Source organism: Salarias fasciatus, chromosome 15, assembly GCF_902148845.1.
Source record: "Salarias fasciatus chromosome 15, fSalaFa1.1, whole genome shotgun sequence".
Classification (NCBI taxonomy): domain Eukaryota; kingdom Metazoa; phylum Chordata; class Actinopteri; order Blenniiformes; family Blenniidae; genus Salarias; species Salarias fasciatus.
In genome coordinates, this window is record NC_043759.1 from 9,975,197 (window position 1) to 9,988,413 (window position 13,217).

Consider the following 13,217-nt stretch of genomic DNA (forward strand, 5'->3'; position numbering starts at 1 on the left):
AGCTCAGCTTAGCAGACCACCAGCACAGCCATAAATTCTGGTGTCTGGCGTCCATCGCTCACTCAGATATACAGCGGAGATGACAATTATTTGATCCCCTTCATAATTTGTAGGTTTGAGGTCTGTAAGTTTTAAATGTTAAGCTGTAGTGTTTTTACAGTGTAAGAAACTCATTCCTGAGCTAAAATCAGGAGGATTGGTCCCTGGTTGATGGTGCAATGTCGTGTGCCACATGGGCAGTAACACCCAATTCTGGGTGAGTAGTCGGGGATCGAATACTTATTTCACTCAATAAAATGCATCACATTTTATAACTTTTATATTATGTGTTCTGATATTCTGTCTACTGCCTTCATCAGTGAGCAACCACAAAACAATAGTGTCTGTTCATTTCTGTCAAAGTGGGCAAACTTTTAAATTCAGCAGGGGGTCAAATAATTATTCCCCCCATTGCAGCAATAGAGTTAGTATAATTCAAAGTACTTCACAATTGATTGACGAAAACAATAAATCGGGACAAAAAAAAAAAAAAAAACACACCCTTTTCAACACGACAGCACTAACAGAAAAGGAGTGTTTTTACAACACATTGATCAAAGTGTTGTCTACACAATGGTCGCCAACATGAACGGTGACAGGAAAAAAAAAAAAAAAAATGAGACGGACGACAGTCAACAGTTAAAGCACCGAGGAAAATCCTGTAGCAAGGCACAAAAGGTGCTTTTATTCAAATGTGCCGTCTATAGAGTCCATTACAAAGAACTCCCCACGAATGCAGTGAGGACCTGTGAATGAGTGAGGGATTTCAGACACAACCTTCGTCTTGTGAGACACTGGCGTTTGGTCGTGGGAGTAGTAGCAGAGGTAATAGCAAGTTACCTTTGCTGATGTTTATTATAACACTGAATTGGCCAGGCTCATATGTCAACGCAGTATAATGGTAAAAGAAGCATTTGTCACATCAATTTCTTGCAAAATGATTTGATTCCCACAAATGAAATGACACTACGGTTTATGCAGGCCCACTCAGTGTGTATGAAAGCACATGTGTGTGAGCACAGCGGCTGACAGGCACACTGAGTATCCATCTCTTTCTGTGTGTAGGAGTATAAAGCAACACATTAGCCAGACTGCGGTTCCTGGAGGGCAATAAGAACCCCACACAGTTAAACCTCACGTAGGAGGACATCAAAAAAATCTTCCTTTTCTCACTGGATTCAGCTAATAAAACTGTTAGCAGCTCTGCCAGCGTGCTCCTCCAGCAGGCAGGGTTATGCCACGGAATGCATCATCAAACTGAGAAACACATGAAAAAGGCCGACTTGAGGAAATAACCTGAGATCCCTTTGTCCTGCTCTGTTCGCAGTCAATTTGACCACAAATCTGGACTGAGAGGAGAGATCAGACCAATCTGGAGTCTCTGGTTGCTACTGTGTTTGTGTAAATATACAGACAAAATAGAGACAAACAATGCACAAACCGAGGCATTCGCATATGACCGTATACACAAGCAATGCAGGCGCCCTTCTGGTATTCATCCGCACACCTCCATGAGGATGAGAAAAGCAACATCGGAGCTATTTCAAGAGGAGAGCAGCAGCAGCAGCAGCAGCAGCTGGGGAAGTGCCGCTGGTACCGAGTGTTACAAAGAGATAATAATGATATATGACTTTGTAACTCTCCACTGTTGGGTTTGATGGTGATGACTAATGGCATCTAATGATGATGACAATGATGAAGAAGGCACGAGATGATGGCTCATAAAAATGACTGATTAAGCATGCGCAAACTTGGGACCATTGAGAGTTGATACCACCCTCGCTGTGCTTTATGATAGAGGATGTTGTTGTCTTTGCTGCAATTTGTAGCGAGCGGCACCAACAGTCATATTCCTAATGCAGCAATTAGCATTTCACAGAAATCCCCCGAGACCGGAAAAATAGCCTGCAAGTCGACGGAACATCTTGCTTCGTTTTCATTTCTTACTCCACGATGGTCTGGCGCCGATCCAAAAAAACAAAAGCACTTCACTGAGCTGGCACAAGATTTATTTAGTCACAAACCAATTTTGCAGATCAGCCAGTTACAATTCACTCAATGAAGCAAAGGGATTCATATGATGTCCTACAGCCGCCGCTGAATAGAGAGGCGAAAGGAAATAAAGGGTTTCGTCGTAAATGTGATACCCGGCACCGAAAACAATTGATAACTGCTCTTAAAAATGATGAAGCGGCATTACAGCGAGACGCACGTGACTCGCACTTCAGTTTGAATGTGATAAACAGCCTTTCACCGGGGGTTGGATAATTACAAATGAGACTGTCCTTGAATTATTAAACATCAAATATCAATTCCTTTCGCCGGAATGAATTCAACACTCCGGGTTGCGGGAGGAAAACGCACATCAGCATTATTGTTCCGACGTCTGGGCTGATAAGGCATTGCAGCGTGAACGTCAACGATGGTGTTAAGCAGCCGGAACACATAAGTGTTGTTAGCGTGTGGATAAATAAATAAACAGGAACAAATAATGTGAGCGTCTCATTTTCTCCACAGTTGTCTTATTGTACAGTGAAAAACAGCCACTTTCAGGCAATTACAACTGCAATAGGAAGTGTCAGGTTAAGTCTTTATGAACATGTCCATGTTAAAAGACATGATTTCAGTTTAACGCAATTCAAACATTGATTAAATCTTGATCCTGAGTCGGAGGTGAGTTCCAGTGGCAGCCAAAGAGTCAAGAAATAGCCTGAAAGCAACCTCGTCCACAGACCGAGTTAGCATGCCCTACTGTGTGAACCTCTAAACGGGCGAAGACGCCACGTCGAACCAAACCCCGGTAAAATACTAACGGCAACATTAACAGGCTATCTCACAGGTGTCCTGCTTGTCAACTTAATTTATGTGCTTAGTTGTTCCCTGAAGTGCAGGACAAAGTCAAATAATGTCCTGACGCTCAAGCTGGAGGACAAATTAGAATCACCTCCTAATTACTGTATGGAAATGTTAAACACATATTATGAAAGCTTCATTCAAAATGTGAAAGACCAGCCTACTGATGGCAACGATCGCCAGAGCCAGCAGTCATTCGCCGATCACAACTATCTGTACCAACTTTCACCGTCTCAACACAGGAACATAAGTTCATAAGTTCTGGTGCGAATGTGAGTGTGTGCTTTTGAAAGCAGGCAACATGCTCAGGTGTATTGCTTTAAAACTGTTGGATCGACATGAACATGAAGGTGCTGATCCCTCCTACCTTCCTCTGGTACAGTTCCTCCGGTGTGGTCGACCTCAGGCTGACCAGACGGTAGTTCTTGACCACGGTGCGCGGACGCTTGCGCGGAGGAGCGAAGCGTTCCATCTCGGTCACGTAGTACAGGCCCTGCTTGACGTAGCCGAAGTATCGCTCTTTGGCCGAAGAGTCCTCATCCGAATCGGACTCTCCTCCATCGTCCCCGTCGTCGTCCTCGCTGGATCCACCGCTGAGGCTGCTCTCTAGACGAACACGCTTCTGGGCCAGCTTCACTTCGCACTGATCAACAACAAGTAAATATAAAAAGGTATCAGACCATCGTGGAGGACCAGAGAGTTAGTATACTGCATAAACTTAACTACAATCATATGGTTTCAAAGTGATCATAAAGGCACAGTTGTCTCCTTACATAAAATACATCTGTCTTGTTGGCACTAATCCGAAAATAAAGATGGCGACAGATACAAACCTGCCTAGAATGACTTTCTGCTGCAGCATAAGGACACGTGCACGTCAGTATTAAATAATGAATGAAAAATGAAGCGCGGCGCAGTTTGCATCTAGCTGTGCTTAAGTTTGGTAAGCACAGTTAATTTAACGCCCTCTTGCCAGCTCAGCAGGCTGTCCGAACGCAAAGCGGCAGCAAGGTCAAGCGGCTCAATAGAAGGTTTAAATCCAAGCTGTCCAAAGTACTTTCTTTCACCTGTCCCGTCCTCTCCACGAGCTCTGCGATTGCCTAAGCTGGGGTGAAATTATTTACCCAAATTGTAATCCACCACGCCGTAGCAAGGGCTCATATTGTACAGGGACGCCCCTCTGAGTTTTTGCTCACTGGAAAATTACGTCGGCCTCCGAAGCATTTAGCACCTGTACGGCAGCGTTGCGTTTACGATGATTGGCGCTCATAAAGTCGCATTACTGCACATCTGTGGAGACATACGCACAATAAAAGCCCCATCCTCCTTTAAAGGCCCATGTTCAAGGCATTATCAATTCACACACTGCTGGAGAGACAACACAGACGCCCATCCCCCACTCCACACGGAGGCAGGCTGATGAAACCTTTCCCAAGAGTTGGCAGCTAAAGAAATTTCTCTTTTTTTTTTTTAACCCCCTCCCTCTCTATGCAATCAGGCTGTTTTTTTTTTTTGTTTGTTTTTGTTTTAAAGAACTGAATAAAAGCACAGGACTTAAATAAAAGATCGGGGTGATGAGACAGTGTCTTTGTGCTGGGGATCAAAACACAGGAAAACATATTTCATCATTGCTTGTTTTCACCATTACAGACACACCAGTACACAAGCCTTTACCCAGTGACACCAAGCAAGTGAAAAGGCCTGTAATGACGAGATTGATACGGGATTCAGGGATGATTTAAATCTGTTCTTTGAGGTTACTGCATTATCTGGCAGTATAGAGAATCTACGATCTTTAATCTGCGCATACAACCGGGTTACAGTAATGTGACTTTGACAGTGTGAATATTGTGATGTTTCTATGCTTTTCTTTTTGCCGTCAAATATTTTACGTGGCATAACTGTACAGTGAGCAATGAAACATTTCTTTTATCTTCTGAACTGTTATAAATCTCAAGAAGTCCACAAATAAAAAGCCTTCCAACTCGAAGCCGACCAACTCTCCACACGCACACACTGTGTTCCTGCAACAACAAGAATAATTCTATTCTCTCCCATGTGGACTTGTGACCTGTTCTGTCTCTTCTGTTTTCCTACACAGGCACTGTATGCTTGAACAAACTCAAGGCCTGCACCATCTGGATAGAACAAGAAGTTAGAAAAAAACTATATAAAAATAGAAGAGAACGATGAAAAATAACACTCCTTCATTCCTATAATGAGCCTTTTGAAGCCCTGAAGGCTAAAATCTCTTATCTACGGCCTGCGTTACGGGCTTCTTGCGTTCAACAAACGCCTTCTCTCTATTCCCCGGACCGCACACCCATCTTGACATTTTTACCTCCAGGCTCAGGAAGCCCCCGTCGTGTGCGGCGGTCACTCGAGGTGAGGGCTCGAACCACTCGCAGGACTTCCCCAGGAGGTTGCGCAGCGCCCTGACGGACGAGACGGTGACGGAGCCGGAGCAGCGAGCCAGGATCAACACGTTGTCGCTCCACCAGCTCACATCCACCAGCGGGTAGTACTGCTCCTTATCTGAGAGACATTAACGCAGCGTGTTAAAGATGCGATCGCGCACCGGCTGTGGGTGGGTCGGGGGGGGGGGGGGGGGGGGGGGGGCTGAACCTCACAGCGCGATCTGGAGCGCGCTTCACTCGCTCAGGTGCCTCGCAGGTTTTTTTTTGGGGCTTTATTCTACGAGACACACTCGCCGATTGTGGACATGTGACATGGCTCATCGTGCTTGAGATGAAGACGTACGCACAGATTATTGCTTACGCCAGCTGTCACAGCTGCCGTCACTATTGGCCCAAAACTGTCAAAAAGTGATTTAACGGCTGCACAAACAGGAACACACGCCGGCACGTATAGACAACTTTCCACACATCCACAGGCGCGGACAGCGGAGGAGTAAAATGTGGTCCAGGCTTGACGTGCACTTCATGGTGATGTGCCCAAATAACTATATAATTCACTGAATAGGACATGTCAAAGATCATTAAATTGTATCCAGTGCGCTCTGCCATGTCAGCAACAAAGTAAGCTCTCTCTGGCCCCTTCAGGCCAAACTACCTTTTATTTTCTTCCTTCTCTCCAGCGAAGTCTTCCACTCTGGATTGATCTCCTCAAATCCTGGCTGCAGGGAGGACCGAAGGACGGAGGGGGAGAAGAAGAGAAGGAGTGCAAAAGAGGGGAAAAAATTAATCTGCTCGCCCTGTTTACAGTTACAGCACAGCAGCTCTGCCAGCGATGGAGCAGAACATACGCACACTGTGCATAAATAAGCACAGAATTCTGCAAAAAAATAAGTTCCCCATTACACACACACACACGCACGCACACACACGCACAGGGCCAAAAAGAGATTACATTAATACATTCAGCCAAGCATCTCATGTACAAAATATTATAAGGACACATAATTGCGTGCACAGATTCACTGTGCTTAAGGAAAGGCATGGGTGTATTTACAAACAGCACAAACACACATCTTTGTGCGGCAGTGACTTTACACCGACTTGCATTCATTTTTCCGCAGGGACACCCGCGTGTGCACGCGCGTGCACACGCAGTTTACCTGTTGGTCTTGGCTCCAGGTGGCCCTCTGCTTCAGGGAGGGGATATCCCACAGAGACAGACGACCAGAGAAGTGGATGACGGCCAGCAGGGTGCCATCGGGACTCAGACTCATGCGGAACACACCATCCTGAGCCACACAAATGCAGACACATGTTTTTTTTTGTATTATTATTATCGAAAGTAGTATTTGCCAGCTTCTGCAGAGCTAACTTGTTATTTGCAAAAAAAAAAAAAAAAATCAAACAGAAGGGAGAGGTACTACCTTCTCATCGCCTTGTCTGGAAAAGATTCTGATGCTGGGAATCCTGAAGAAACCCCTCTTCTGATTCTACCAGACATGCAGGGGAATGCGTGTTTAGGCGCTGCATGAATAATTAGTGCATGAGTCTGCGAGCGCGTGGGGCCTCCTCACCGTGCTGATATCGTCCTCGTAGCTGATCACCTGCTTGTAGTGAGGCGAGCCGGAGAGAGCCCTCCAGGCCGTGATGCCACAGCTCGAGGCCTTGGAGGTGCCATCGTCCCCTGACTCACAGCCGCCCACCAGAAGCAATCTGAAGATACACACACACACATATACACACACACATAGATGTTGTGATAACCACCATCATGATTATGCCCCGACATGTCAATAGCCACATCATCACAAGGACGGGGGATTCGGACAGCCGCATTGATCCTGAGGTCATCCTGAGGTGACCCAGACGAGGCTGCGGCCAGGATATCAGTTGAGAATCCACAAAAAGTCAAAGTGCCTTTTAGCAAAGGAGATGTTTATAAACGCTGTTTATCTGAAGTAAAGGTCTGGCTGTAATCACAGCGCTGTGCTCACACAGGCTCGCTCTCTGCAGAGAGATGAACCAGATGCAAGAAACGGTCAGGAGCTCAGGCAGAGGGAGGAAGGAGCAGCGCCTTCAAGCTCAATACTGCCCCCTGCTGGAGAGGAGCTGAATATTAAACTGGAACTGAAGATCAGATTGTAAACTGATAAAGAGCTGAGCATGTGGTAACACAGCTGCTTCAGTCTTTTATTAGGTGATTCTTCTTGTATTCTGTAATTTTGTAGCTTTATTAAATTAATTATGATCAGATCTGGTCCAGTATTTATTCTTCAGCAGCATATTCCACGCTGAAGGGAACATAGCCACACGTGTAAGTTTTCTCATAATTGTTTTGCCGTTATCGTTTTCCTTATGACGGGCTTTTTCGCCGTATCGTGTCATCGTCTCTATTTCGCTCTATTTCACTGGCCCAGTTTTCACAAGGTATCATTAAAGTTTCATCTCAGTTATCAGTTGGCAAACACTCAACGGCAGCTGCCAAAATCCATTAGGCTGCCGAACCAACTTTCCCTGGCCCGGCTCCGTCTGGTTTGTGCAGACCCAGGGAGCGTGGAAAAAGCAATGAGGTCACGGGTACGAGCCAGACATCATTATGAGAAACCTTCCAAGGCCAAGGACACTGTGGACTGCCACAGCGAATTCCTGCAGGTATTACATTAAACTGATTGGTTCATTTATTCCTGAGTAAGGCCCTTGGCCCCGTTCCATAGGGGAGCATATTATGCCAGAGCATTAATGTGGTGTATATGGAATGTAGACGTCGCCGTGCTACTTTCTCAGGTTTGTCTTTCTGGAATTTATCCGTGGTTTCTTTTATGTATGTCACACCTGACTGGAAGAAAATGCTTGAGACATTTAACAATATATACTCAGCAACCATCATTTGGTACATTCATACACATTACAGCTTCCTGTGTACAGTGCAGAAGTGTACACAAAAGTTTTCATATTTCTGAATTAAATGCATCTTTTCATTTAGTATCCTTAGTTTTGAGAAAACAAAGAGATGAACAGTCTTGTAAATATAGTTTTTTGTACCATGAACAGTTAACAGGATTGTCAAGGATACCTGTTAAAAATGCACAAAATTCAAATCTTTTTAAAACAAAATTTTACCCGAGGAACTAATACCAAGCTCCAGATGTGTCATTGTAAGGGGGAGGAAAGTTCAGCAGAAATAAATGGAAACCCACGAAGCTCCACACCGAGCACAGTGATCAATACAACACATACTTAGCATCATATTGACGATGCACTTGATGTGAAATGATGAAAGCGCTTGAAATCATTCAACAAATTTCAAACTCTGATATCTCGGTTGTATACTTCATGGCATCCCATCACTGGGCGACGGCGTTCAGGATGAAAACAGATTCAAAGGATTTACAGGGATGTCTGAATACGGACGTATGAAAAACGCTCATGATGAAACGCGGCTCTAATTGAGGCGGGCTCCAACTGCAAGAGGCCTCGAGAGGAAACGAAACGTCTGAGGGTGTGAAGCGGAGGCCACGGGCATTAATTAGGCCGCCACCGACAAATTAAAAGCACAATGTTGGCAAAAATGTTCAGTTTTCAAAACATTCATTTCAGCTGGGTTCAACAGGCACAAGAGACACGTTCAGCGTACCGGTGGCCAGGGTGGTAAACCGCTGATGTGATTCCGTGGGAGTAGTGGGTGGAGAAACTGAAGGAGTGGTTCTCCTGGAAGTTCTGGTTGGTTCCCACGCTGAGAGAGAGCGAGAGAGAGAGAACGGATGGTTAGACGGCAAGTCACCCAAACAGCCAAATACATAAACAATCAAAACATGAACTCTCGTGTGGGGTGCGCTAATGATGCGACGGAGCCGTTTGGAGGAATATGACGGAGCGTTTTCTCTCCCAGCTGCAATTAAAATGAGACACGGCAAAATATATAATCTAATTTAAGTGGGGAATCTAAAACAGATTGGTACTAGAGGAGACATGGTGCAATTTGTGTTGCAATATCTCACTGGGGGAATGTTTCATTGCGGAGTGAGCGTATGGAGAGAGGAGGAGAAGAAAGGCGAAAAGCACAGAGAAAGCAGCAGAAAAATATTCAAGGGTCTGACAGAGCAGCTTTCTCCAGCTATTAAGGGAGTCCATACTACAGTAAAGCAACTGTTTGCATGTGAATGCACAAGAGAGTGAGTGAGGTGGATTGAGCTACGGTTGTCAAATCTTCATTCAAATTGTTTCAACTTTGGAAACTCTCGAAGAAAATCTGGTGCAAATGCCTATTACTTCTTTATCACACACAAAAACACACACACACACACAATAACAGTTTAGGTTCCAGCGGAGTGTAACTGCACCACAACTTGGTATGACTGCAGCTATATCAAAGAGAAAAATGGGAGATCTTTGAAATAATGCTTCAGTACTAATGCTAAAATGATAAAGAATGATGTGAGCAGCCGTGGAGAACGCTCGCACTCACGCACGCTCACAGAAAGAAAAAAAAAAAAATCAGCTGCCATTAATCAAATATTAAGAATGTGCTTTTGAATGAGGAGCGAAGGCGAGGGATTTAGTATTCAAAGAGAGGTATCGCTGCTATCAACGCTGAAGTACAGATAAGCACAGAGCATAAAATTACACCACAAAAGGATGCACAAGGTTAGGATAGACAGAGGCTGCATTTAAATCTGAATAAAATAAAACGAGAAGAGAATGAAGGGTCTCCAGAAGCGAGATGACTAAATAACTTGACACGCTGCCTAAAACATAACAACCTGTTTGTGTGACTAATACTGTTATTACATATGTGACTTCATTCTAGCTCCTTCACAGAAGTTCATTATTAGAGTAACACATGCCACATGGGTGTGAGACATGAAAAACATACCTTTTTTTTTTTGCTTGTTAATTAAATTATTTGTTCTGCCTTCGTAACAGCTGCATATACAGTTACACTGGATGACATTCTTCCCTTTTGAAATAAGTAGAAGGCTGCTGTGTTTAGCACTCTGGCCTCACTGAAGAGAATCCCTGATTCAAGTCTGAGTTGAGCATGTTTTCTTTTTTTTTAAAGTGTGTGTGATTTTTTTTCTCCCCTATTGGAAAAATAATAGAGACTCCACTTAAAAACATTATCCTAGTGACGTATGGTGGGAGTGAAAATAAATAAGGTACTAAATCTGTTTGAATTTCAATATAAGTAGTAAAGACTTCACAAGCCTTCAGATGAGCTTAATAGAAGCAACTTGAGTGAATGAAGTTACTGCCAGTCCCGAGTCGAGCGGAAATAGAAGCTGCAGCTTCACGGAGATGTCAGCTGACATTTAGGTGGTGAGCGTCAAGGAAAAAAAAAATCCTAAAATAGTTTGTGAGAATCCACTAAAATCAGGATAGCTGTACTGTAATGGGAAAATAAAAATTGATAACCATTACACTGAAATGTGACAGGCTCGATGAGGAACTGGTTGAAAAGAAAAAGTCCTATTTTATATGAAGTAGAATTTCTACAGAAGCAGAAACACCGGAGGAAAGCTTTAATAAACTTTCTGCTCTTGTCTGTTAGCTTAAGGAAAATGACCGTTGTTGATTGAGTTGGTTTGGCTTTGGCAGAGTCACAAGTTCAAACTAACATCTGACCAGACGAGTAAAACACATGCCGCTGAGACTGTCAAGACATCTAACAACCAACACTAAGAAAATGTGCTGATTTTGATCTTAACTTTTGAGTTTTAGCTTCCGAAAACTTATCAGTTGACCTGTGAGAGAGAACATGTGAACACAAGCGTCAATAAATTCCAGGACATTTAAAGGACACCCGCGGAAATAAATAAATATGTGTGATGTTCTCTTCCTTGCAGGGTAGAATTTGGATCACCCTCCAGCAGAGGCCTGGGAGTGTGAAGGTTCTGCGTAGTGTCTTCGCTGTTCCGAGAACTGGACTCTGGACCAAACCTGCAGATGTTCCTGGGATCTGCTCTGTACTGTTCTCTCTTCGAGTCCATACTGGGTACAGACATTTCTGTACATCGTCTCAGCCACTTGGTTGAGTCTCTCTATCTGCTCTGATCCTGCTTCCATCTTACACCCTGCTCCGATGTGCTGAATCATCTCTGCAGCAACAAATAATAAAAAATATACTTTCTATACATTTGAGTTCTTCTGGAAAGTGACCAAGATGAGATGGTACACCACAACATACACTGGTAGTTAAATATAAAATCTAGATGTGAAGTCTAAGTGGAAAGCTCTAAAATCTTTGCATAATCCTTTTGTCTTATTTGTAGTGTCATACAAAAATAAGTGTTATTATCTGAAAACTGATCTGTTTTGTAAAGGTCACTAATTTATAATGGTCCATTTCTAAGAACAGAAAAAAAGGTCATGTTAAGACATTTCAGAGTTTTCACAGAAGGAAAAATAACGCAAATCTGCTCACTGCAACCTGTGAGAACATTCCTGAAAAAAGCAATGAAACATAACCTTAATTCTGTATTCCTCACTATCTTTTATTGGTCTCACTAAAGTTAGACCTGTCTGAAATCCAGAATACACCAACAACTGACAGAGGTCTGACTAACAACCACAGGATATAGGTCCCAGAGCGCCGGGGGAAATAACTTTATCGGTGTGTCTCACCTGACGAGGTAGCTCTTGAGCCCGCCGCCGTACGTGATGACGAGCAGCTCGGCCGACCACTGAGCGCTGGCCGTGTACTCCAGGAAGATCAGGCCGGCCACCACACAACTGAAATCCCCGGGAAAACTCGCCGCCTGAGTCAGGAGAGACACAGAGATGAGAACGGAGCCTCGCCGGTGTTGAGAAAGTGACTCGTGTGAACTGCAGCGTGACTCAAAAGACAAAAAATAAAGAAATCTGTTGTTGAACACTGGTGGCTGTCCGTGTCGGGTTTGTACATGAGCAAACAACAAGCACGCGTCATACCAGCAGCATTTGTGGAGGGATGAAATAAAATATGTCAAATAAGATTATGGAAGTCGAGATAAATGGAAACAATTGAAGCAAAACAAAGTGGAAAAAAAGACGTACACAAAGGAAAAGAAATTTCCATTTTTTTCCCCAGAAGAGCACACATTCAGTCATTTTTTTTCTTTTTTTGTTTTATCTTCTCCTCCCAAAATAGCAGCAAGTCGCCGGTGTACGCGCTTAACAGTGACAAACAGGAGGAACAGTAGAGCAGAGCAGGGGGTGCTGATGTAAGTGTGCGCGAACGCTCACTGTCGATGCATAACAAAGCAGAGATGCACTAAAAGGCACGAGGATCGCAGAGTTTCGAGAAATGAGCGAGGCTGGGGAAAAGGACGAGTGTCTGCAGTCACAGTCTCCGACGGAGGAACGAGAGGAATGATGGATGGAAATGGAGGGATGATAATATGGAGCGCACACAGGGCATTAAAGTGAAAGAGGGGATGGCACATGGACGACAAATGACGGCACAAGTAGAGACAGATATGCACGGATGAAAGATGTTAGAGGGGGTGGAAATAAAAAGAGGATCTAAGGGAGACTGGCAGCATCCAAGTGAAAAATTAAAGAAAGGGAGTAATGAAGACGGGGGAAGAAGAAATGTTACTTTTAGAGAAGAGAGGGGAGGAGAGGGAGCAGACAATGAATTTGAAAGTAGCTGTGACAGACAAAGAGAGCAGTACGTCTGAAGCTGAGGCAGCGCAAAGTGCCCAGTGAATGTGCACGACACTAAAACAGAAGTTCACGGCGCAACTTATCTCTGGAGGCAACTTTATGGATGTCTGGATCTTAGGGGCTGCTTTACTGAATGGTTATAAATACTGCAGATGCGGCTGCTGGGGCATTTTGTTAAAATCTGCTGCCTTTTGTTTGGCGGCTTCAAATTTTTACTGTGCGAGTTCTTCAGTTAACAAACCAAAACACAAATAAAGTTGAGTG

At 44.1% G+C, this 13,217-nt stretch overlaps 1 protein-coding gene across 1 annotated transcript in view; it reads right to left on the minus strand.

The window, feature by feature from the left end:
* The window catches only part of nbas (NBAS subunit of NRZ tethering complex), a 161,240-nt gene that overhangs the window by 137,301 nt on the left and 10,722 nt on the right, over positions 1-13,217 (minus strand). The window contains exons 8-15 of the mRNA XM_030109523.1: positions 11,931-12,064; positions 8,944-9,042; positions 6,884-7,022; positions 6,734-6,799; positions 6,470-6,598; positions 5,965-6,028; positions 5,234-5,427; positions 3,260-3,535 (exon numbers count right to left, since the gene is read on the minus strand). Of these exons, the coding sequence (XP_029965383.1) occupies positions 3,260-3,535; positions 5,234-5,427; positions 5,965-6,028; positions 6,470-6,598; positions 6,734-6,799; positions 6,884-7,022; positions 8,944-9,042; positions 11,931-12,064 (1,101 nt within the window). The remainder of the gene's footprint in view (positions 1-3,259; positions 3,536-5,233; positions 5,428-5,964; positions 6,029-6,469; positions 6,599-6,733; positions 6,800-6,883; positions 7,023-8,943; positions 9,043-11,930; positions 12,065-13,217) is intronic.